The sequence below is a fragment of the Salmo salar genome, chromosome ssa10 (assembly GCF_905237065.1).
Source record: "Salmo salar chromosome ssa10, Ssal_v3.1, whole genome shotgun sequence".
Taxonomy (NCBI): Eukaryota; Metazoa; Chordata; class Actinopteri; order Salmoniformes; family Salmonidae; genus Salmo; species Salmo salar.
In genome coordinates this window covers 70,149,227-70,176,493 of record NC_059451.1, presented here as the reverse complement: position 1 = coordinate 70,176,493, position 27,267 = coordinate 70,149,227, and the positions used below count along the sequence as shown (strand labels likewise).

At 40.0% G+C, this 27,267-nt stretch overlaps 1 protein-coding gene across 1 annotated transcript in view; it reads left to right on the top strand.

Annotated features, from left to right (window-relative positions):
- The window catches only part of snx33 (sorting nexin 33), a 45,349-nt gene extending 18,283 nt beyond the window's left edge, over positions 1 to 27,066 (top strand). The window contains exon 2 of the mRNA XM_014124059.2: positions 22,113 to 27,066. Coding sequence (XP_013979534.2) covers positions 22,113 to 22,366 — 254 coding nt within the window. The 3' untranslated portion in view covers positions 22,367 to 27,066. The remainder of the gene's footprint in view (positions 1 to 22,112) is intronic.
- The last annotated feature ends 201 nt before the right edge of the window (positions 27,067 to 27,267 follow it).

Sequence of the window (27,267 nt, the reverse complement as noted above, 5' to 3'; positions counted from 1 at the left end):
ATGAGCAAGTGTGCAGTTGAGTGGGCGGAGCATCATTATCTTTTGTGTTTTTCAATGAGCACTGCAGTGTAGCTGGACTAGCTGTCACTTCCAAGGAGAAAACCACCTGCTGAAATCTTGAACAAAGAGGCGAGGGAACACAATGGAGTGAAACTGACTGACCCCAGTGGTGTCGGTATCGAACAGAGCTGCTGTCCACACGTTGCATAAGATGAAATGTGAGGTTCCCATGCATGGTAGCCTAGATCTGGTAACACCTGCCCAAAGAGAATAAATCAAAATGGAGGAATGGGGGTGGAGATTATGGGCAGAAAAACAGCTCTAAAATAGTTTGAATACACATTGGAAATATGTACTACTAATTATTTTCATTCACATTTGTTTAGCTCGGTTCCTAGTGCAAGATGGCGTCACATCATGACCAGTCAGCCCTCTCACCTCAGGCCGCCAGTCAGCCCTCTCAGACATAGTCTACTCTGAGAATTAGGGATCGCTTCTCCAGTCCCCAGTATGCATACCCTTGGACGGCCATTGAGGCTTTGACGTGAACAAGAGGCCTGCTTTGTCCTCCAGTGTAGGTGGCAGAACACATCACATCCAGAAAAACAAAGATGTGTGGGCCAAATGACCTCTCCATCTGTTCCTGTACCTATGGGGACCAGAGAGCAAGACCTGGAGAGGCACATTGCCCTAGATACATTACCAGGAATGCAAAGTGTGAGTGAAGATGTAAATGCTGTCTGGTTGTGTGTGTGAGAGAGAGTGCATGTGTGTGTGCTCTGATCCAAAGATTAATAATTGATATTACAGCATACTACAGTATGACCCTATCTAAGTCAGACAGGCCCCATTGATTATGCCCAAGAGCACAATGTGTCCATCCTATCCTAAATAGCACATTGGTTAGGCAAAAATGTGTCACACTACACAATAGCATGAGCACAAACTGTACACATCAATTCAGACCAAGTGTGATCAACAGGAAGATAAAGACTACAATACCTTTTAAGTTGTCCAGTAATGGCGCCTTCTGTTAACCTGATAAAGTGCTTTTTGTTCAACAGGAGTCCCCTTGCTTAGTCTGGTCTGCATGTGAATGTTTTCTCTTGTCTATTTGCTCACACATAAATATTGACAAATGGTAGGACTGTGTTTTCACACACTGTCTATCCAAATGTCTTTGCATTCCTGGCTGACTGTGTTTCCTAGCTAGCACACTGCTGTTTCACAGTGGTGGTGTTATAAAATACAGAGATGTCTTAGAAGATTAGAATTCATGAACTGCTTTAAGAAACATACTGTATGTTGCATCTTGCAATTTGTGGCATGAATTTAATATGTATTTCATGATGAATTAATGTTACCATATTGGTAAAGTAGTTCCATTTAGCAGAGTGTTTGTATTTTCTAAAGGCTTTTATGGTGTTCCAAAAAGGACCTATTTGTTGCAGAGAAAATTCACAGGCTTCTGCTTGGGCTTAAATTCTTGGCCCTCCTACCTCTTCCAACCCCCACACTTCCACTCCCCTTCCTCTCCCCTGATTGCAGGACATCAAATGGAGCTATAACTGTCTGCTCTTTAAGACTCTTGGCATCTGCGCTCTATGTCTGCCGGCCTGATAAAGCTGACAATGGTTGGCTTGGAGACGGTAGCCATTAATCTGGTGCTGTGCTGAGTTGTACTGACTGCACGGTCTATGTACAGACACGTGTGTGTGTGTGTGTGTGTGTGTGTGTGTGTGTGTGTGTGTGTGTGTGTGTGTGTGTGTGTGTGTGTGTGTGTGTGTGTGTGTGTGTGTGTGTGTGTGTGTGTGTCAGGTCAGGTAGAAATATTATGCGTATGAACAGGGGTTAGCCATGTCGCTCGCTCATCTTTTTATTTTATTTTAAGTTTTATTTTGACCAGGTAAGTCCCATTGAGATATTAATCTATTTTTCAATTGTGTCCTGGTCAAAAGGGAGAAGCAGCTGCTCTTTTCTTTCAAATTGTAATCTTCTAATATGTACCCTCTGCTGGGCCTTGTGACTAGTAAAGTTGCTAGTCTTAAACCCTAATTGCTTGTGTTATGAGAGCTGTGCTTTTGATCAGATGAATCACTAGTTCGTAGTATGGGTCTACTTAAAAAAGGCACGCAAAATCGGGGAGAACGAAGGGTCGTGTTGCCAATGGCAATCACTCTTAATCAACAACACTGTGAGACATTGACTCAATGTCAATTTATCACGCTATCCATCGGAACATGACGGTGTTATAGTGTTATAACACAGTTCATCAGACCTCCAACAAGGCATCTGTTGAACAATACTCTCAGTGTGAATTTGGTTAGACCAGTTGGATCAGTTGAACACGTGCCCCTCTATGTACGACATTTGTTTGCAATCATGGACCAACACATGACCAAACACATCAAAAATGAGGAGGACCAAGGCACTCTCCATGCAATTAAAATGCCTTCATTGCAGTGGAATGTTCAATTGAACAAAATCTTTAAAACTCAAAAACGTTTTGGCGTGTCTTGTCTAGCCTTTGTCAGGGAGTGATACCATGACCAACACAATTTACATGCTGAGGTATTATTAACCTTTTCACTTGTGAGTTCAAAATATCTCTAACGGTCGCCACAGCGCGTGATGTCACAATGCACTCACTATTCCAAAATGAGATTGTTGCGCAACAGGACAGTTAACCCACGCTGCCCTCAAACCAAGGCATGCTGACTACTAATCATCTACAGTATAGGCTGTTTCAACTTGTCAATTTCTAATTATTTTGGAACAAGATTTATTTTCTAACAGTTTGAATTGAGGTGTGTTCCACCTCCTCATTAATTCACAAAGAAGTAGCCCATTTCACTGTTGACAATTGTGTTTGAGGCATTACTGAACTTCTCTTTTCGACTAGAGCCCGAACACTTCCCCAGTGTTTCCCCAAGTATATAAAAAAATAACCCCCCCCCCCAACAAAAAAAAAATCAAATGTTATTTGTCACATTGGCCGAATACAACATGTGTAGACATTACAGTGAAACGCTGACTTACAAGTCCTTAACCAACAATACAGTTTTAAGAAAAATACCCCCCCAAAAAATAAGAAATAAAGTAACAACTAATTAAAGAGCAGCAGTAAAATAACAATAGCGAGGCTATATACAGGGGGTACTGGTACAGAGTCAATGTGCGGGGGCACCGGTTAGTCGAGGTAAATGAGGGAATATGTACATGTGGGTAGAGTTATTAAAGTGACTTATGCATAGATAATAACAGAGAGCAGCAGCAACGTAAAAGAGGGGGGGCAATGCAAGTAGTCTGGGTAGCCATTTGATTAGATGTTCAGTAGTCTTTTGGCTTGGGGGTAAAAGCTGTTTAGAAGCCTCTTGGACCTAGACTTGGCACTCCGGGTACCGCTTGCCGTGCGGTAGCAGAGAGAACAGTCTATGACTAGGGTGGCTGGAGTCTTTGACAATTTTAGGGCCTTCCTCTGACACCGCCTGGTATAGAGATCCTGGATGGCAGGAAGCTTTGCCCCAGTGATGTACTGGGCGCAATCACACAGTTGTCCGGAACAGCTGATGCTCTCTTGCTTGTTTCAGTGTTACTTGCCTCGAAGCGAGCATAGAAGTAATTTAGCTCATCTGGTAGGCTTGTGTCACTGGGCAGCTCTCGGCTGTGCTTCCCTTTGTAGTCTGTCATAGTTTGCAAGCCATGCCACATCCAACGAGCATCAGAGCCGGTGTAGTACAATTCGATCTTAGTCCTGTATTGATGCTTTGCCTGTTTGATGGTTTGTCGGAGGGCATAGCAGGATTTCTTATAAGCTTTTGGGTTAGAGTCCCGCTCCTTGAAAGCGGCAGCTCTAGCCTTTAGCTCAGTGCGGATGTTGCCTGTAATTCATGGCTTCTGGTTGGGGTATGTATGTACAGTCACTGTGGGGACGACGTCATCGATGCACGTATTGATGAAGCCAGTGACTGATGTGGTGTACTTCTCAATGCCATCGGAAGAATCCCGGAACTTATTCTAGTCTGTGCTAGTAAAACAGTCCTGTAGCTTAGCATCTGCTTCATCTGACCACTTTTTTTATTGACTGAGTCACTGGTTCTTCCTGCTTTTAATTTTTGCTTGTAAGCAGGAATCAGGAGGATAGAATTATGGTCAGATTTGCTAAATGGAGGGCGAGGGAGAGCTTTGTATGCGTCTCTGTGTGTGGAGTAAAGGTGTTCTAGAGTTTTTTCCCTCTGGTTGCACATTTTACATGCTGGTAGAAATTATGTAACACAGATTGAAGTTTTCCTGCATTAACCTCTATGGGCGTCCCACCACTCAATAGCCAGTTGAATCCTGTGGCGCGTTATTCAAATACCTTAGATATGATATTACTTCAATTTTTCAAAAATATGACTATTTTACACCATTTTAAAGATAAGACTCTCGTTAATCTAACCACACTGTCCGATTTCAAAAAGGCTTTACAACGAAAGCAAAACATTAGATTATGTCAGCAGAGTACCGAGCCAGAAATAATCAGACACCCATTTTTCAAGCTAGCATATAATGTCACAAAAACCAAAACCACAGCTAAATGCAGCACTAACCTTTGATGATCTTCATCAGATGACAACCCTAGGACATTATGTTATACAATACATGCATGTTTTGTTCAATCAAGTTCATATTTATATCAAAAACCAGCTTTTTACATTAGCATGTGACTAGCATGTGACTAGCATTCCCACCGAACACTGCCGGTGAATTTACTAAATTACTCACGATAAACGTTCACAAAAAGCACAACAATTATTTTAAGAATTATAGATACAGAACTCCTCTATGCACTCGATATGTCCGATTTTAAAATAGCTTTTCGGTGAAAGCACATTTTGCAATATTCTCAGTAGATAGCCCGGCATCACAGGGCTAGCTATTTAGACACCCAGCAGGTTTAGCACTCATCAAAGTCAGATTTACTATAAGAAAAATGTTATTACCTTTGTTGTCTTCGTCAGAATGCACTCCCAGGACTTCTACTTCAGTAACAAATGTTGGTTTGGTTCAAAATAATCCATAGTTATGTCCAAACAGCGGCGTTTTGTTCGTGCGTTCTAGACACTATCCTAAAGGGTAAATAAGGGTGACGAGCATGGCGCAATTCGTGACAAAAGAATTCTAAATATTCCATTACCATACTTCGAAGCATGTCAACCGCTGTTTAAAATCAATTTTTATGCCATTTTTCTCATAAAAAAGCGATAATATTCCGACCGGGAATCTGCGTTTAGATAAACAGACAAAGGAAAAGAAACCATTCGGTCGAAGCGTGCGCGCGCCTAAGCCCATAGTACTCTGAGTGGCCACTTGCCAAAAGCGATAAAGTGTTTCAGCCAGAGCCTTCCTCGATATCGTTCAACTTTTTCCCGGGCTCTGAGACCATATGGAAGACGTAGGAAGTGTCACGTTATTGCACAGATCCTGAGTCTTCAATAAAAAGAGCCAAGATGAAACACTACTTCTCAGACAGGCCACTTCCTGCTTGAAATCTTCTCAGGTTTTGGCCTGCCATAGGAGTTCTGTTATACTCACAGACACCATTCAAACAGTTTTAGAAACTTTAGGGTGTTTTCTATCCAAAGCCAATAATTATATGCATATTCTAGTTACTGGGCAGGAGTAGTAACCAGATTAAATCGGGTACGTTTTTTATCCAGCCGTGTCAATACTGCCCCCTAGCCCTAACAGGTTAAAGTCCCCTGCCACTAGGAGGCCGCCTATGGCCGTACACAGCTTATTGAGTGCGGTCTTAGTGCCAGCATCGGTTTGTGGTGATAAATATACAGCTACTAAGAATATAGATGAAAACTCTCTAGGTAGATAGTGTGGTCTACAGCTTATCATGAGATACTCTACCTCAGGCGAGCAGAACTTTGAGACTTCCTTTAGATATCGTGCACCAGCTGTTGTTTACAAACATACATAGACTGCCAACCCTTGTCTTACCAGAGGCAGCTGTTCTATCCGGCCGGTACAGTGTATTACCCACCAGCTGTATGTTATTCATGTCGTCGTTAAGCCACAACTCGGTGAAAATGTCCCAGTTCTTCCATGGCCTGCATGCTCAGCAGACATGTCACCCATTGAGTATGTTTGGGGGGCTCTGGATTGACGTGTACAACAGTGTTTCCCAGTTTCTGCCAATATCCAGCAACTTCGCACAGCCATTGAAGAGTAGTGGGACAACATTCCACAGGCCACAACCAACAGCCTGATCAACTCTATGCGAAGGAGCTATGTTGCGTTGCATGAGGCAAATGGTGGTCACTCCAGATACTGACTGGTTTTCTGATCCACGCCCCTACCTTTTTTTGTGACCAACAGATGCTGTCTCTGTATTCCCAGTCATGTGAAATCCATAGATTAGGGCCTAATTTATTTATTTCAATTGACTGATTTCCTTATATGAACTGTAATGTTTTTAATTGTTTCATGTTGTGTTTATATTTTTGTTCAGGATAAGTAGCCTATCTTTTGTTAAGATTATAGCTAGCGTAATTTCAGTCAACTGCTCCTGCTGAGGCCAGGCTTTCTTTAACGCTAGCTTCTAACTTTATCCTTCTGGAGAGTTTGGCTATCAGTAGCCAGAGCAGTAGCTAGCTAGTTTGCCGTTGGACAGAGTGGTAAATGAATGCGTACCTGAATTATGATTCCACTCGTTTGCAGTGAGGCAGGCATGATTAGAACTCAGATAAGAATATTAGCGTTCTGAGCTTTGATCAACGTTGGGAATGCAATAATAAGTGGGTAAACGATAATTAACTAAAAGATGAGTAAATTCTATTTCACAAAAAAAAAAAACGTTTACATGTGTTGACCCTCCACTACACCCCTGATCGGGATCACTGGGTCGATCCATGTGAGAAGTTAATGCATAGTCATTGTATGGCATGGTCTTTTGCTATGAGACTCAAAATTGAGCTTAGGTTAATCCTGTTTCCATTGATCATCCTTGATCATCCTACAACTTGATTGGCGTCCACCTGTGGTAAATTCAATTGATTGGACATGATTTGGAAAGGCACACACCTGTCTATATACGGTCACACAGTTGACAGTGCATGTCAGAGCAAAAACCAAGCCATGAGGTCGAACCACCAAGACTCTTCCTATAGCTGGTCGCCCGACCAACTGTGCCTTGGTCAGGGAGAAACCTGGCACCATCCCTACGGTGAAGTATGGTGGTGGCAGCATCATGCTGTGGGGATGTTTTTCAGCGGCAGGGACTGGGAAACTAGTCAAGATCAAGGCAAAGATGAACCGAGCAAAGTACAGAGAGATCCTTGATGAAAACCTGCTCCAGAGTGTTCAGGACCTCTGACTGGGGCAAAGGTTCACCTTCCAACAAGACCATGACCCTAAGCACACTGCCAAGACAACGCAGGAGTGGCTTCAGGACAAGTCTCTGAATGTCCTTGAGTGGCCCAACCAGACCCCGATCAAACATCTCTGGAGAGACCTGAAAATAGCTGTGCAGCGACACTCCCCATCCAACCTGACAGAGCTTGAGAAGATCTGCAGAGAAGAATGGGAGTAACTCCACAAATACAGGTTTGCCAAGCTTATGGCTTCATATGCAAGAAGACTCTATGCTGTAATTGCGGCCAAAGGTGCATCAACAAAGTACTGAGTAAAGGGTCTGAATACTTATGTCATTGTTTCCATTTTTTCTATTTTTAATAAATTAGCAAGCATTTCAAAAATGGGATGGGATATTGTGTATAGTGTGTATAGATATATATATATTGTGTATAGATATTGTGTATAGACCCCAAACTTTTGAACAGTAGTGTATATATTAGGGCTGACCCCATTTAGACGACTGTTCGATTTTTAGTCGATAGGCTGTTGGTCGATTGAGGTTCCTTTAGTTACTTGTCTGATTTGCGCCTGTCTCAGTGGACTACCGTAAATTCCGGACTTTAAGCCGCAACTTTTGTCCCACGCTTTGAACCTCGCGGCTTAAACAATGACGCGGCTAATATATGGATTTTTCCCGCTTTCAAAAATGTTTTCTCCAAAAAAACATATTCTGTGACGTGCTCAGTTTTTTGGCGGCATGAATCTTTCATTAGACCAATGAAATTGCCGAACAGGTTAAGGTCAAACAGTGACGAGAGCGACAATGAAAATTATCCAATATCGGATGAAGCAATTCTGGGGCTATTCAACTCCGACTCCGAAGGAGATGACTTCAGTGGTTTCAGTGCACAGGAGGAGGAAGATAGTGACCAATGACTTTCTTGGTAGGCTACTGTTTACTGCTAATTTTTTATTTTTTGTTACAAGCCGTGTTTCGTTAAAGCCTATTTATTTTTGTTACAAGCCGTGTTTCGTTAAAGCCTGTGTAAAGTTCATTTGTTTCAATGTACCGGTAGGCACCTGCGGCTTATAGACATGTGCGGCTTATTTATGTTCAAAATAAAAATAAATAAAAAATTCAGTGGGTGCGGCTTATATTCAGGTGCGCTCAATAGTCTGGAAATTACGGTAATCCTTTGCGGATGCCACGGGGCAGGCACAGTCCATCACTCTAAGACATGTAATACTGAAATTGTATATTTTTAGATTATGTAAAAATAATAACACTAATAAATCTAATATTATTTTATAACAAATTAGGTTTCTCCCGCATTGGATACGGCCGCTGTCTGCGGTTCTAAAACATAATCTTCAGTGCACCATAGATTTGGTGCCTTTCCCTATGTTGCTATGTGCATAATAGCAAAGTTAAGCAGCATTTTGGGATTGAGAACAATGTGGCGGAGGCAGCAGCAGCAAAGATGTGGAAACAGCCCTTGCCTTAGCCTAATTGTGTTAAGAAAATTGAGGAGAGAGGAAACCCCAATTTAATTAGGTGTATAATCAATAGCCTAACTATTAAATGTGCCTGGCTTTATAAATCATCCATATATATCTACAGAAATAAGACAGATCTTGCTTCTGTTGCCTGTTTGAGTGTTTGTTTAATAGCCTACTGATTCCATGAGCACCAACTCTCATGCAATGGCAAAATGTTGGATAATGCAATATCACTGATTCGGCTGTTTTTAATCTTTGCTATGCTGTAATAAAGGCTTTATAAAAAAAATGTGTTAGAACAGACTGGTATTACTTATCATTTATTTAGGGTTGTTTACACTGTTCCAAACAGGCAAAAATAATATTGTAATCTAACAGCACTTATTTGTCACACATATGCATAAAGCTCTCGCTCCTATACCCTCCTTTTTCTTGATCTCCTTCTTATTGTTATATATTACAATTATTATTATGATCATCATTATAATAATAAGTAATGTTGTTATCATGAGTAGGCTTTGTATAGTAGCTTTGTATAACTACCATCAAGCTGTAGGCCTAAGAGCGCATCTTGTTTAGTCTTAATGCCGGAACGTACTTAGGCCTATATTTCAATATATACGCTACTGTATCTATCAATCCAATCAATCAATCATTAATTTGTTCATGCCATCACACAGCATACGCGACATGCATGCTTTGAAATGCAATCAAGCATTTCAGTTTTAAAATTAAATAACAAAGGGAACTTTGAATAATTAGCCTAAACAATAAATAAACCTCAATTCAAAAATAAAGATTTTATATATTTTTAACCTCTTACATCTAGACGTTCCGATAGCGGAACACCTGCTCCAATATCCAATGATAGGCGTGGCGCGAATTACAAATTCCTCAAAAATACAAAAACTTCAATTTTTTAAAACATATGACTATTTCACAGCATTTTAAAGACAAGACTCTCCTTTATCTAACCACACTGTCCGATTTCAAAAAGGCTTTACAACGAAAGCAAAACATTAGATTATGTCAGCAGAGTACCAAGCCAGAAATAATCAGACACCCATTTTTCAAGCTAGCATATAATGTCACAAAAACCCAGAAGACAGCTAAATGCAGCACTAACCTTTGATGATCTTCATCAGATGACACACCTAGGACATTATGTTATACAATACATGCATGTTTTGTTCAATCAAGTTCATATTTATATCAAGAAACAGCTTTTTACATTAGCATGTGACATTCAGAACTAGCATACCCCCCGCAAACTTCCGGAGGAATTTGCTAACAATTTACTAAATTACTCACGATAAACGTTCACAAAAAGCATAACAATTATTTTAAGAATTATAGATACAGAACTCCTCTATGCACTCGATATGTCCGATTTTAAAATAGCTTTTTGGTGAAAGCACATTTTGCAATATTCTCAGTAGATAGCCCGGCATCACAGGGCTAGCTATTTAGACACCCGGCAAGTTTAGCACTCACCAATATCAAATTTACTATTATAAAAGTTTGATTACCTTTTGTTGTCTTCGTCAGAATGCACTCCCAGGACTGCTACTTCAATAACAAATGTTGGTTTGGTCCAAAATAATCCATCGTTATATCCAAATTGCGGCGTTTTGTTCGTGCGTTCCAGACACTATCTGAAAGGGTAAATAAGGGTCGCGCGCATGGCGCAATTCGCGACAAAAAAAATCTAAATATTCCATTTCCGTACTTCGAAGCATGTCAACCGCTGTTTAAAATCAATTTTTATGCCATTTTTCTCGTAAAAAAGCGATAATATTCCGACCTGGAAATCATTTTTTATAACAAAGAGAGTGAAAGTAAAAGCATGCTATCCCCTCATGCACGAGCCTTATTGTGGCTAGCTTTACAACACATAACCCGGTCCCACGGGAGACCAGTACGAAAAAAAAAGAATTGTATGAAATGTATGTATTCACTACTGTAAGTCGCTCTGGATAAGAGCATCTGCTAAATGACTAAAATGCAATGTCCTGTCGAGCCTCACTAGCCAGATGAAGCTAGGTGGCTGCTTATAATGTTAGCTTTGAGAAACAGGGTTAACCTCTATGGGCTAGGTGGGACGCTTGCGACCCACCTACTCAACAGCCAGTGTAATCCCGTGGCGCGATATTCAAATACCTCAAAAATGCAAAAACTTCAATTTTTCAAACATATGACTATTTTACACCATTTTAAAGACAAGACTCTCGTTAATCTAACCACACTGACCGATTTCAGGCTTTACAACGAAAGCAAAACATTAGATTATGTCAGCAGAGTACCCAGCCAGAAATAATCAGACACCCATTTTTCAAGCTAGCATATAATGTCACATAAACCCAAACCACAGCTAAATGCAGCACTAACCTTTGATGATCTTCATCAGATGACAACCCTAGGACATTATGTTATACAATACATGCATGTTTTGTTCAATCAAGTTCATATTTATATGAAAAACCAGCTTTTTTTACATTAGCATGTGACTAGCATGTGACTAGCATTCCGACCGAACACTGCCGGTGAATTTACTAAATTACTCACGATAAACGTTCACAAAAAACATAACAATTATTTTAAGAATTATAGATAGAGAACTCCTCTATGCACTCGATATGTCCGATTTTAAAATAGCTTTTCGGTGAAAGCACATTTTGCAATATTCTAAGTAGATAGCCCGGCATCACAGGGCTAGCTATTTAGACACCCAGCAAGTTTAGCACTCACCAAAGTCAGATTTACTATAAGAAAAATGTTATTACCTTTGCTGTTCTTCGTCAGAATGCACTCCCAGGACTTCTACTTCAATAACAAATGTTGGTTTGGTCCCAAATAATCCATTGTTATATCCAAATAGCGGCGTTGTGTTCGTGCGTTCAAGACACTATCCGAAAGGGTAAATAAGGGTTACGAGCACGGCGCATTTCGTGACAAAAAAATTCTAAATATTCCATTACCGTACTTCGAAGCATGTCAACCGCTGTTTAAAATCAATTTTTATGCCATTTTTCTCGTAAAAAAGCGATAATATTCCGACCGGGAAATCATTTTTTATAACAAAGAGAGTGAAAGTAAAAGCATGCTATCCCCTCATGCACGAGCCTCAGTCTAATGGCCCTCTGATAGAGCACTTGCCAAACGCGCTAATGTGTTTCAGCCTGGGGATGGAATTACATCATTCAGCTTTTTCCCGCCTTCTGAGAGCCCATGGTAGCCGTAGGAAGTGTCACGTCATGCCAGAGATCCCCTGTATTTGTTAGAGATGATCAAGGAGGGCAAGAAATGGTCAGACAGGCCACTTCCTGTAAGGAATCTTCTCAGGTTTTGGCCTGCCAAATGAGTTCTGTTATACTCACAGACACCATTCAAACAGTTTTAGAAACTTTAGGGTGTTTTCTATCCAAAGCCAATAATTATATGCATATTCTAGTTACTGGGCAGGGGTAGTAACCAGATTAAATCGGGTACGTTTTTTATCCGGCCGTGCAAATACTGCCCCCTAGCCCCAACAGGTTAAGTAGCTGGTTAGCTATTTATTTTCATGAACTGAAGTTCAATTTCAATAGGCGAACAACAAGTGGCAGCCTAGCAAATACTTAATCAAGGATTCCTAAATCATTGCTAAGAATAATGAAAATGACTGCAGTTTCTGCTGGTCATTGTTTTCAGGCTGATTGTATTGGTGCTAGCTAGGTACCAAGCTAAAGCTAGCTACCCCAGAAGTTGCGGTCGAACAAATGATCCTTTATTACCAACGCAGTATTGTAAACACATCGTTCGTGGCCAGTGTTTGCTTGTTTGCAGACCTTTTTTTGTTCAGCTTTGACAGTGCTACTGTATCTTTTTTGACACGCAAAGACCCAAACGGCATTCCATAGTATGTATGTCATGAAGCTAATAGCAGTGACGCTGTGTAACTCCGGTAGGGCAACATCTGAAAAATAGCGCAGTTGGTAGTGTGTACCGGTACTCGACCGGTCGGCGAAAGTCAACATCACCCACGACAGAGAACGGTTGATTGTCAAGGGCAATGAATTCCATTATCTTGGCTTTAATGGATTTCGCCTTTGAGTTGTCTCGCTTAAATGTTCTTACTCTTTCAAATGACTGCTTGACTTGTTGACTGCTCGATCCACACAGCAGACATTGTGTGGGCTAGGTTAGGAATGCTGTGTTGCATGTATAGCGCAGCTTTGACATCGGTTTTTAACATCGCCGTTAAACTAGACATCGGGCTGATACCGATGTTGGCATTTTTAGCTAATATCGGCTGATTCCGATATATCGTGCATCTCTAGTTTCCACAACTATGTCAAATGTCTTCCACTGATCTGACTTCCCCTTTCCCTCCTGAGCAACCAATACATTTTTGCCCGTTTCGAGTTTCTTTTTCGCATCCTCCTCATCCATTTTGCTTTCGTCATTACTGTGTTCTGAGTTTTTTGTAACCAATTTATTGATGTGATTATGATAAGCTATAGGTCAGGCCCTATTGGTTGCCTGCGATGCTTACTTGTTCCACGTAAAGAGAGCAGGGTTGAGGAAATAGGTCATGTTTTTCGTAAACAAATTAGGGATTTCGGTAACAGAACTTTTCAGTCAGAAAAAAGAGTAATAAATGACTGAAATTATTTTGCAGCTTCAGCACAGACGGTTCAATAACACTAAGCTGTGCTTTGGTGCCGTTTCGCTGCAGTAGGGAGGAGAGTGAGACAACGTGCTCCAGTCTCCAGTTTTTTTTAACACAGTGTGATCATCGGGCTCTTTCTTGAGTCATTTGTGTGTGCTTAAAGCATCAGACAAGCTCAGTGCATATGTAGTTGATTTTATTATTCAAACACATAGGGTGTGTCTGTCCTATATATGGGAAAAATCAGTTGAAACATTTAGACCAATCAATTAGTTGAAAGAATAGGACGACTCTCGGCCGACCAAGATCTTTTTCAGTCGGGGACAGCCCTAATAGATATGTTTTAGTTCAATAGACATGAATTTGCCTACATCTTTACATGCACAAATATCATAGGCAGATTTATTTGGGGCTAATTCACTACCTGAGTAAGTGGAAACTCAAAACACATTAGCTATATCGTTATTCTAAATATAATACCCACTGGTAGTAGCCATGTATTAATATAACAGTAAATGTAATGTCCTAAAAAAACGTAGCAGTCTTAGCCTACTACCCAATGTGGCCCATGCACTCGCAATGGCCAATGCGCATTTTGTGTGCTCTGTATCTCAAAGCCATATCAAATTTGTTGGTTGTAAAATAGTTTCTATAGAGCTCAAAATTGAGTTGAAACATAAAACGTATACCTACAGAAAGCTGAGAACCCCCTCTCTTCAACTCTGACACAAGTGTTACACAGGATAGCTGTGTTTTTTTAGACGTTTTTTTTTCTTCTTGATTTTGAAATGTTATACAATCAGGAAACATTTTTTTTCTCACGGAGCACAGTGGGAGAGCCATTGAGAGTGGCTCACTCATCACAGCATCCAGGCCCCTGCGAAACAGGCACAGCAGCAGGGCAGACATTATAGGAATCATGAGGGGAATGCACTTTACTGTATGACCAAATCATGTTTTTAGCCTCCTAAAAAAATGTGATGCTTTGAGTGAGATGACCATGTAGAATGTGCAGCTCACACCGATGCGACCAACAAAATGTTTTACTCGCATAGCCAAGTCAAAGCGTCCAACAACCCTCCCGAAAGCAATTTCTTTTTTACAACCCTCCCCTATTTTGGACTACCCCCAAATAAATGTTGAACTGTCCCTAAATGGTAACAGTCTGGAGGCCTGTGTGGGAAAGGGGAATGCACAAAATTGTACTAGAGATTCCTGTGTTTAATTCACCAGAGTGGTTGTGTTCACAGTTAATCTCTTCCGCCCCCCACCCCTCTCGCCCTCTCTCCTCTTCCTCTCTATTCCCCCTTCTCTCTTTCTGTCACTCTTCCTCGATTGCATAGCATGGTTAGCATAACAGTTTCGCTCTCACTGTGACTTATAATATAGCTCAATTCTCTCCACAACTTAGAATGGTCACAAGACGTGGTACAGTAGCTGAGGAAAGCCATCTGGTTGGACTAAATAAACAAATCTGGTGGTGGCTTTCCAGGCCATTGGGACATTTATTAGCAAGCATTTATTCCAGTGGATTGACATGAGTAAAGGGAGACCAATCTTCTACAACTACCATTACTACTATGATGACTACCACTATTACTAATTGTATTTATTTAGCACATCACAGTGTATGTTCTGAAATGCCCCATGTACGTAATGGACAGATACAATATCTTCATATGTTATATACATTATAACATATACGTTATATACGTACATAGGGAAACAGACCATTGCGTAAGATCCACATTCCAGTCATTTCTTCTTAAGGGACATGGCATAAGGACATTTGGAAACACCCCCCCACCCAACCCCTACTTTTGTTTTTACAATACATTATTCTTGGTCAGAGCCACAGACTGGTCAGTACAGCCCTGCCCCTGGAACAGCAATAAAATGCCCTACATGCTTACTCAGACTGCAGCCTGGAATTCTATAGAAACTAGGGTTGGGCGGTATCCAGATTGTCATACCTTCATACCGACCTTGTGCTATTTCTGGGATATTCGGTTATACCGACACTGAACACAAGGGGCGCTATTTTCAATTCGAAGGCTAGCAATGCTAACAAGTGCACTACAGGTCAAAAGTTTTAGAACACCTACTCATTCCAGGGTTTTTCTTTATTTTTACTATTTTCTACATTGTTGAATAATAGTGAAGACATCAAAACTATGAAATAACACAATGGAATCATGTAGTAACCAAAAAAGTGTTAAACAAATAAAAATATATTTTATATTTGAGATTCTTCAAAGTAGCCACCCTTTGCCTTGATGACAGCTTTGCACACTTGGCATTCTCTCAACCAGCTTCATGAGGTACTCACGTGGAATGTATTTCAATTAACAGGTGTGCCTTGTTAAAAGTTAATTTGTGGAATTAATTTCCTTCTTAATGCATTTGAGCCAATCAGTTGTGTTGTGAAAATGTAGGGGTGGTATACAGAAGATAGCCCTATTTGGTAAAAGACCAAGTCCATATTATGGCAAGAACAGCTCTAATAAGCAAAGAGAAACGACAGTCCATCATTACTTTAAGACTTGAAGGTCAGTCAATCTGGGAAAATGTATAGAAGTTTCTTCATGTGCAGTCGCAAAAACCATCAAGCGCTATGATGAAACTGGCTCTCATGAGGACCGCCACAGGAGTGGAAGACCCAGAGTTACCTCTGCTGCAGAGAATAAGTTCATTAGAGTTACCAGCCTCAGAAATTACAGCCCAAATAAATGCTTCACAAGGTTCAAGTAACATACACATCTCAACATCAACTGTTCAGTGGAGACTGTGTGAATCAGGCCTTCATTGTTGAATTTCTGCAAAGAAACCACTACTAAAAACACCAATAATAAGAAGAGACTTGCTTAGGCCAAGAAACACGAGCAATGGTCATTAGACTGGTGGAAATTTGTCCCTTGGTCTGGAGTCCAAATTGGAGATTTTTGGTTCCAACTGCAGTGTATTTTGAGACGCGGTGTGGGTGAACGGATGATCTCCGCACGTGTATTTCCCACAGTGAAGCATGGAGGAGGTGTTATGTTGTGGGGGTGCATTTCTGGTGACACTCGAAGATTTATTTAGAATTCAAGGCACACTTAACCAGCATGGCTACCACAGCAGCATCCCATCTGGTTTGGGCTTAGTGGGACTATCATTTGTCTTTCAACAGGACAATGACCCAACACACCTCCATGCTGTGTAAGGGCTATTTTACCAAGAAAGAGAGTGATGGAGTGCTGCATCAGATGACCTGGCCTCCACAATCCCCCGACCTCAAACAAATTGAGATGGTTTGGGATGAGTCGGACCGCAGAGTGAAGGAAAAGCAGCAAACAAGTGTGAAGCATATGTTGGAACTCCTTTAAAACTGTTGGAAAAGCATTCCAGGTGAAGTTAGTTGAGAGAATGCCAAGAGTGTGCAAAGCTGTCACCAAGGCAAAGGGTGGCTATTTGAAGAATCTGAAATATAAAATACATTTTGATTTGTTTAACACTTTTTTGGTTACTACATGATTCCATATGTGTTATTGAATAGTTTTGATGTCTTCACTATTATTGTACAATTTAGAAAATAGTAAAAATAGAGAAAAACCCTTGAATGAGTAGGTGTTCTAAAACTTTTGACCGGTAGTGTACATGTAAAGTTCCATAGCGAATATGCAGTTATTATCCATTCTCCTCTGACATAAACTATTTGCACAACAGACATATCAGTTCATAAAGTTATACAAGTAACTACAATGCTACTCACAGTTTGCTGCATGCACAAAACAAATATTAGACATAAAGGCTCTCAATCCAGGAGAGTGCGGTTACCAAGAGGAGCTTGATCGCAAGAAGCTAACCACTTAGAAAGATAACTAGCTACTAAGTTAGCAACCAAATTCACAACTGCAGAACATTTAGCACATTTTAGACCGTTAACTTAATAGTTAGGTTATCAGATATCTAGCTGGCAAACAGTTAGTTGTGAATTTCATACTGTAACTAGATCACCTGGTGTGTGCTGCACAACAGTGAGTGACTCACAAGGCTCCGGTCTCTTATTATTGTGTGCTTGTAAATAACATGTGACTGGGGACTACCGGTAAGCTTAATAATGTAAAATAATGTGACAGGTGAAATTAAAAACGCAAATTGCTTTCTCTCCTAACGTATTTCACAAGTTGACTGCAGGTATTTATTTAAAAAGTAGCTACAAATATTAAAATGTATTAAAAAACTTCAAATAAATAGTTTCAACGATATTGACGGTAGGGGTGTAACAGTTCACCAAACACACGGTGCACATATTGCGGTTTTAGGGTCATGGTTGGGTTTGGTACAGCGGGAAAATGAGATGCCATTCACAATGTTCAGCATTCACAATGTTCCTGGCATTGTCTGTTGTGACAGGATTGTTATGTTGTGCCTCTCAAGTTTATACTTTAATGCTGCATTTGTAACCATGTGGGAGGTCGGAATTTACCAGTTGAAGTCGTAAAAGCCAGTTGGATGCATTCATGTGATTTGAACTCATTGAAAAAGCCGATTAGCTAATGGCTAGCGCTGAGCGAATAATCGAAATTTACGTTATTTTTTGTTTTTTAAACAACTAATTGACCAACATCGGTTCAATAATTTGATTTCCATTTTGTTCGTTTTTTTTCTGTGAGATCAATCCATACATCGCACAGTTTCTCTAGAGATCCAGCCTGAACTGTGCAATGTAGTAGGCAGTTGTAGTTTTCAATAGGCCAATATTCTACATAGTTTAGCGCATAAAATGTGGGAATTAACTACAATGACCATAGTCTGTTGCTCATTTACTTGTCCAGTCTGTGTTTCTTTTACTACTGAAGAGAGAAGAGTGCACAATTGTGAGGTGATATAGAGAGCAGCTGTTGCTTCGCAAGGTATTTCTACCTGAAAATACATGATCTAAGTGATTGATAGTTGGTATTCAGCAGTCATAAAAGTATGCCTTATTTTCTTTGAAGATCTACAAAATAGTGATTTTGTCAAACAGCATAGGCAGCAGCTCTATCGAGATGAGATGATGACTTGAAATGAAATAATCAAGTAATCAAGTAAAACAAATGTAAAATACACAACAATTGAACCATTTTATTAAAGTAAAGTAATGTGAATAAATGATTGGTAATAAGTGATAAGCAGTAATGGGCAGTCGCTAACATCATGGGACTTTTTAAAAATTGTTTTATTCTGTGTTGTTACAGCATTCAACCCACATAACGCATAGTGCATTTAATGTTTAGAAAAAATTTATCAAAACCAAAATTGTTTTTTTTTTACCGAAACCGAACTGACCTCAAAAAGCACTAATTGCTCAGCTCTACTAATGGCCAACAAGCTACGTGAACCATAAACAAAAAATACAGCTATCATTCTTGTAAACAAATTATAGAGTTAAATAGTTAATTAAATAATGGCTTGTTGTTGCATTTAACTGACGAAAATGCTGTTATAGAATAGGTTTGGGCGGTATACCGTATATACCGTTCAATACCCTCAATACCGTTGAAACTATTTCTTTGAAGTTTTTCAATACATTTTTATATTTGTAGCTACTTTTTAAGTAAATGCCTGTAGTCAACTTGTGCAATGCATTAGGAGATAAAGCAGATCGGGTTCTTCATTTCACCTGTCACATTATTTTACATTATGAAGCTTACCATAGTTCCCCAGAACAGTTGAACGAGTCATGTGTTTGTTTGTAAATAGCACAACGGGAGAAAGCCAGAGCATATGAGTTTAGCTGTGTATTGACAGGGGTCACGTTTTATATTGAAAGTCAACAGTGTTTTTTTTGCTTCAATAGAGTGATCAGGGATGTGCATCTATAGTTTTCCTTCACAGAAAATACATTTGTGCAACACATTCTGCAGAAAATAACAGAAGTCCAATGCAATTTGGCTGGCTTGTTGAATGTCCATCCTGATTAGTGTGCTGAAAGTCTGTTGTCAATTAGTTTACTGTAAAATAGCATTGTATCTGGTCAAACACAATCTTTTCCAAAACTTATCTAAGGGTTTGTAACAGGCTGATTGGTCGGCTATTTGAGCCAGTAAAGGGGGCTTTACTATTCTTAGCTAGCGGAATGACTTTTGCTTCTCTCCAGGCCTGAGGGCACACACTTTCTAGTAGGCTTAAATTGAAGATATGGCAAATAGGAGTGGCAATATCGTTCACTATTATCCGCAGTCATTTTCCAAAATGTTTCATTTTGTCAGACCCCGGTGGCTTGTCATTGTTGTCAAATTTTTTTCACCTCTTCCACACTCTCTTTACGGAATTCAAAATTACAATTCTTGTCTTACATAATTTGGTCAGATATACTTGGATGTGTTGTGTCAGCGTTTGTTGCTGGCATGTTTGCTAATCTTGCTAATGAAAAAATAATTCAATTAGTTGGCAATATCATTCGGTAGCAAGTTATTAATTTAATTAACCTTGTTTCTTAAGCTACATATGTTAACGTGGGCTATTTTGATAACTTTTCTGGGATGCTTGATTGTTTTCATTGCTTTACTGGAAAGATTAGCAGAAGTAGATATTCTCATCTTGTTTATGTTAGTACAGGGTGAGCTGCACATAGTGGACTTCCTAATATGGCACACCGCCTAAGTGCTAACAGCATAAATCTGGTTCAAAAGCATATGATTGCTGTATACAATAGCTGTAGGATCAGCAGAGGTATTCAGGGCAGTGCAACACGATGGTAGGGATTAACTGAGCTGGGCTTGGGTCATTGATAAGTCATTGTCTCAACGCAGCCTTATAATGCTGTGAAAGGATCCAGGAACCCAAAGTATTTGGGTGGATCCCATCCTCCTTATGAAACGTGTTTTGCTTCCAAAAGGAATCAAAATTGTCAACAAACGTTATACCTATTGAGCTGCAATAATCAAGTAGCCAGTTGTGAAGAGAAAGAATCCTGCTAAAGACAAGTATGCGTCAAAACATTGTTTATTTGCGCAATGTCTCTCGTTCACATTCGCTTGTGAATGTCCAAACTGACCAAAAATTACATTTGGTAGCTGCTACCAATATATGTATAACTTTATGAGCTAGATTGCCTGTCTTTGCAATTGGTTTATTTTTGTTTGCTCTCGTTTGTATATTTCGCTAGTAGCCTCCTTGGAAATTTGCTATTACTTGTGTAATATTTTTTGGCGTTCTGGTAATAGACGCCCAATGGCCTTTTTTGCTTTTTGGTGAACCCTTTTGTACTAAACCGGTAATAACATAAATCCCGAGATGAGAGAAGAACTGTATGAAGATATGAAAATCTGGATCCCGCCCAACCCTATTATAGAGGCCATTTCCTTAGTAGGTGACATCAGAGGTCACCATGTGGGAGAAGTGGGTGCTCAGGATGATAGACGAGTTTCTCACTAGTAATAACCAGTTGGAGGGTCGTTCAAGGGATTTTTCCCAGTCATATGTGGTAAATTCCCACTTCCCTTGGTTACGAACACACCATGACACTGCCAAAGTGTTTATCTGACTTCATAAAGATAATTAAAATACACAAGCAAGCATGAGGCAATGAGTTGATGTTGACTGGGAAGAATTGGTCGGGTGGTGTAGAGGTCCTGGATGGCAGGCAGCTTAGCCCCAGTGATGTACTGGGCCATACGCACTACCCTCTGAGGTGCCTTGCGGTCAGAGGCCGAGCAATTGCCGTACCGGGAAGTGATGCAACCAGTCAGGATGCTCTCGATGTTGCAGCTGTAGAACCTTTTGAGGATCTGAGGACCCATGCCAAATCTTTTTAGTTTCCTGAGGGGGAATATGCTTTGTCGTGCCCTCTTCACGACTGTCTTGGTGTGTTTGGACCATTCTAGTTTGTTGTTGATGTGGATACCAAGGAACTTGAAGCTCTCAACCTGCTCCACTACAGCCCCGTCGATGAGAAGCCTAGCCTACATGTGTAATGTAGACAGAATGTGAGCACTTGAAAGCTTGATGAAGGAAGCAACATTTTAATTGCTACATCTGTTTTGAATTCAGTGAGTTGTGTTAGCTGCTGTTTCTTACTTTAACATGATTTGTGTACTGTTACTGTAGCAGTTAAGTCTGTGGCGTAATATGCTCTATTTGGTCTAAAGCAGATTCTGTTAAAGGTTGGAGGGTGCCTTATATGGCCAATCCCTTGTCTACTGTAATATTCCAGGTCAGCCAAGGACAGGTTTTACGAGACTATGAGGAAGCTAAAGTCTCACAAGGCTGTCATGTTTTCCAAAATGTCTCACAAGCATATGAATAAGTCGTACAAGTTTTTACAATTCCTGATCATAGTCCTCAAATTCAAACGCCATTCAAATGTTTAATCTGAATATGATTTTCAAGGTGTCATTGTCTTATGCAGGTCATGCTAGGTCCACACGCATGCACTGGTAGTAGTAGAATTTCCCTTATATCGGTAGCTAGCTAGCCCAGAGGTCATAGCATATTCATTGTATAGGTAGCTTGCTAACTGCACTCTCCACAGGTCATAGCATTTCTATTGTATCGGTAGCTAGCTAACCGCAAACTTCTTCCTCCACAGGTAGTAACACTCATTTATCATTAGCTAGCTAACCGCCAACTGCTCTCTCTCTTTCCTCAGGTGCGTTCGCCAAGGTCAAAGAGAGTCAGCGGATGAGCGACGAAGGGAAAATGGACCAGGACGAGGCAGACGGAGTGCGTAAACGCTGCCGGACAGTGGGATTCGCTCTACAGGCTGAGATGAACCACTTCCACCAGCGCCGCGAGGTGGACTTCAAGGAGATGATGCAGGCCTACATCAAACAGCAGATCGCCTTCTACCAGCGCGTGGGCCAACAGCTGGAGCGTACCCTGCACATGTACGACAACCTGTAGAGGCTGGGCTTGTCATCAGCCCTGACGTTATCCTTTTGATCCGAAATGGCCGCCCAGTTCAACGGGGCCTCTTCAGGGGTTGTCAAAAAGCCTAGTGGAAATAGAGACATCCCACTGGACACACACTGGTTGTTTAAATTTAATTTGTCAATGTATTGTGACGTGGAAAATACATTGGATTTGAACAAAGTTTTCTTAATTGAAATTAGGGTAAAACTTCAACTTAACTATATAGACTTAACCTGATTAACAGGTTGTTATATCAGTCTAATTTCAACATAATCATCATAACAATTAAATACGTGGAAATTGCGTTGAAAATTCCACGTAGAAATGTACAAAATCTTCAACTTTGGGTGGTTGAAATGATGTTGAATTTCATATTTGATTAGACATATGTTATTTGAACTTGTTTCAATGCTGATAGTAAAATGGTATGTTTGAATCAACATCATTGTTTCAACGTCATGCCATCAACCTAAATAGATGTATATTGAAATAAAATGGTAAGCCACAGTCCAACGATTCCTGCCTGAACATTGACCCCTACGGAGAGGTAATGCACTTCAGTGAAACAAGTCTACCATACAGATGCCTTCCTCTATGTACCCTGCTTAGCTTTAGAAACAAGCTGTGTTCAGTTCAGCTGACCTATCATGTCAACACAGTTAGACATTGGTCAGCTTCCATACACTTTTGCATAGACTACCTAAATACCATTGAATAGTTGAAAGTAACTCCTCTAACTTTTCTTACACTAGCTGTATGTGAAAGTAAGTTTGGAGTGAGGTTGGGTTTATTATGTAAGCTACATTGACATCTGATTTTCCCAAAGGCCACCATCATTTCAACGCTAGGTATACTGTCATTCAACCATGGCTGATTGGATCTTTGGAAGTTTAGAAGTATAGAAGTAGTTACCATTAGCCTTATAATTAGGATGCCGAATGTACCTCTTTATTTCAGTGCATGACATGAAGTTGAAACTGACGTTGATTCAAACATACAATTTTACAAGGTCAAATGAAATATGTCTAATCAAATATAAAATTCAACATCATTTCAACAGTGTTGGGGAATCTGCTCTGAAAATATAGGGAAAGGGAAAGGGGGACTCCTAGTCAGTCGTACAACTGAATGCATTCAACTGAAATGTGTCTTCCGCATTTAACCCTCTGAATCAGAGAGGTGCGGGGGGCTGCCATAATAATATAGTTTACCAAGCTACCAATTACTTCACACTGGAAGAAGTTAAGCTACACTAAAGCTACCCTTAAGAAAAATATAGTTTACTTGACTAAGGTTACTTTGAAAAAGTAGTTCACTACATCCAAAGTACATTCAGAAAAATTATTGTATGTAAATTTGAAATGTCATAGAGTACAAATTGCAAGAACAGTTCACTTTGGGGTCATACATTATTGGAATATGTAATTTTAATAGAATATGTAAGTTTCAAGTGAGAATTTGGCAGGTCTGATGCCGAAACCCCCCCCAAATATTTCCTACTTCACCCATATTTTATTTTATTTTTTAGCAAAAAGAGTCATGTGTAGTTTCAGTTGTTATCTACACCACTGTGTGGCAAAAAAGTAATTACCTACTGATTTGACTTTGACTAGTTCAACTACCACATAGCTACTTCAAATATAGTTAAATTACTAGTTGAACTACATGTAGTTCGCTACTCCCCAACACTGAATTTCAACCACCCGATATACACTTAGTGTACAAAACATTAGGAACACCTGGTCTTCCATTACATAGACTGACCAGGTGAAAGCTATGATCACTTGTTCACTCCTCTTCAATCAGTGTAGATGAAAGGGAGGAGACAGGTTAAAGAAGGATTTTTAAACCTTGAGACAATTGAGACATGGATTGTGTTTGTGTGCCATTCAGAGAGTGAATGGGCAAGACAAAAGATTTAAGTGCCTTTGAAAGGGGTATGGTAGTAGGTGCCAGGCGCACTGGTTTGTGTCAAGAACTTAGGGTAAAAGGGAGGGGGGCGATATAACTCAATATTAGGTAGGTATTCCTAATGTTTTGTACACTTAACCTGGATGAACATAGGATTATATATATATTTTTTACGGTTCTATGTGGAATTTTCAATGCATTTTCAACGTATACATAGTTCTGATGATTATGTTGAAATTAGATTGATGTAACAATCTGTTAGTCAGGTTAAGTCATTGTATTTAAGTTGAAGTTTTGCCATTTCAATGCTTACAACGCTGGTTGAAATGAGATGAAATCAGTACTGTTTGATTACTTTTTGTATTTTCCACATTGATTCCACGTCACAATACGTTGACAAATGGTATTGAAACAATGTTGATTCAACCAGTGTGTGCCCAGCTGTAGCTGGAAAAGTTTATCTGTTTATTCTTTCTTCATGGTGGACCATGATAGTCACACAAACCCTGGCTTGAAAGAAGAGAGTGGTTGCTGAGGTTGCTGCCTTATAAAGATTACTTTCTGTTTATTGTGACTTGAATATGGGCCAAGTGGTTCATAGACTCGGACAGAAAGAGGGCATGTTCTTGAAGAGGCTGGGGAAGCCAGTTTGTGCACTTCACGTAATAGTCACTTTCCAGGCTGAAATTCGGAGTCTAAGTTCTTTGTTTCAAGGGACTTACACCATTGTCTTCTTCATAAATCCACCAATTTTGCTATGTTATGACCAACATTTTTTGTTGTTGTATACAATACCATCTATTTAAGGTGTTTGCAACAAATCTTAATACGTTAATTGATAGGTGGCATTTAAGAATTCTCTGTAGAGGGTCAAAGATAGGCATGTGTAGCCTTAAGCAGACGGTAGAAACTGAACTCCTTTAGTGTAATGTATGAAACCATGACCATGCCATGCCAGAGTCCATGCCATCTCCTCCCGTTGTTTCTCAGAGTAAGGGCTTGAATGCTCAGGTGTTCACTGCAAACGTGTTACCTTAATGTATTTTCTTGAGATAGCTCTCCATACAAGCCATGACTGTGCCTGTCGGCGGCTTTTAAAGTTCCAAGAGGCAGCAGCTGCACTACATAGCTTAAGATAATTAACATAATGTAATTAATGTTACTTTTTCCTGTGGTCCCTGTAAGTGCCTTAAGGAGCCGAGGCATTTTAGTGTGATTTTCTAAACAAATGTCTTCACCTGCTTCTTTGCCCATTTGAGGAGAAACAGGCCTTTGGAATCAGTTGTGCTCCAGTTGAGTTTGCACAGGAGCTTTGTACCCGTCGATCATGGTGTGTGTGCGTGCGTGCATGCCTCCGTGCGATTGTAATTTGTTGGGTTATTGGTACACTCCTTGTTCTTTCTGTTGCAACAAACATTTGGCCAGCAGTCTTGAAGTTGGAAGTACTTAATGTTACAGTAAGTGTAAACAAGGAGTAATCACCCCCCTTATTTGAGAAACATTGAACATAGTGTTCTTCTCTGAACTGAATTATTACCGCACCAATTTCAGTGTTGATTACCAAATCATTTAAGTTGTTCCAGTCATATAACACATGGATTTTAATAGGAGCCATCTTGTGAGACTTTATAGAGATCTGTGGTTTGTTTGACCTATCTTTAGAACTATTATGAATCTAAGAGGTTAAGACAGACACTGCTTCAGAGTGAAAGCATTGCCTCAAGAACAGTCAAGTAAATTATTAAATACGGAGCACTAACTTGTTCACAATTAAGGCATTGCTTGAATAGTTACTTGAGTTAACGGTCCATTCACATGCTTTAATTGGCTTTTCCCAAGTACCGTTAAATAATACAGTACTCTACTCAGGGTGTTTATTCTGATTATGGAATATTGAAGTATAAATGTTTAGCACAGACCCCAAAGAGATCTCCTGACATGTATTTCCATTCACCTCAATTTGACAGGACAAAAACCAATCACCAAAATAACAATACTGTAAGTTATTGGATGATGCCCTTTTTTTCCAGTAATACTTGAGACCATTGTTTCAGTAAATAAACAAAGACTGTCCTGCATTACCTTCTAAGTAAACCACAAAAGTCTGACTCTGTCTATGACTCAGTACTGAGTGTTGTCTCAATGGCTGTTCCACTTCCAACGTACATTCCAGGGTATGGGTAGATGTTAAAACCAGGTGTTTCACAACCCTTCTTTTGAAATGTCCTCATCTTCTCGCCTGTTTTTTTTTTATTGTACAAAGACCAAAGTATCACTCTTTAGCACTCAGTTTCAAATGAAATGAAAGGGTCTCTCAATAAATAGCTGACCATACATAGGAGGTGGTCGAGTGTTGGCTGTCTTCAATAGTTTTCTTATTGAAACGGTCACATTTTGAGGAGATGGGTCTGACAACCTCTGTGGAAAGAGACTAACAGGGCAAAAGGAGAAGGAATATTCAGGGGAAAAGGACTGGAAATGATTCCATGTGAACTGTTACTCACCTACTCTGACTGCCACTGGCAGTGCGAATGGTAATGTAAGGACATGTTGACAAACTGTATGGCTGGTGGAAGGACACTGAGTCTCACATGGATGATTCTGGCTTAACGAGGATGTGTGAGACTGAGACTGGGACTGGCATGATGAGACCTATGGTTCTGTTATATTTTCCTATATTGAAATACGCACTGTCTTAGGTTTTTGGCACGAGGAACGATGTCACTAAGGGAGGCTCTGAAAGTCTTAATAAAAGCTATCATGCTGATTCTGATTTTTAATGTTGTTTATCTATCTTTGTACGTGGAGCAGTGTGTTAATGTTGCCTTGGGGAAAGATGTGGAGTGCTTTCTGGAGCCTTCAAAATATATGGTATGAATACACACTATACAAATTGTATTAATAAATTGCTGGGTAAAAGACACAAAAAGGCACTTATGCTATTAACACAAGGATATTTGACATCACATAATATGGATATT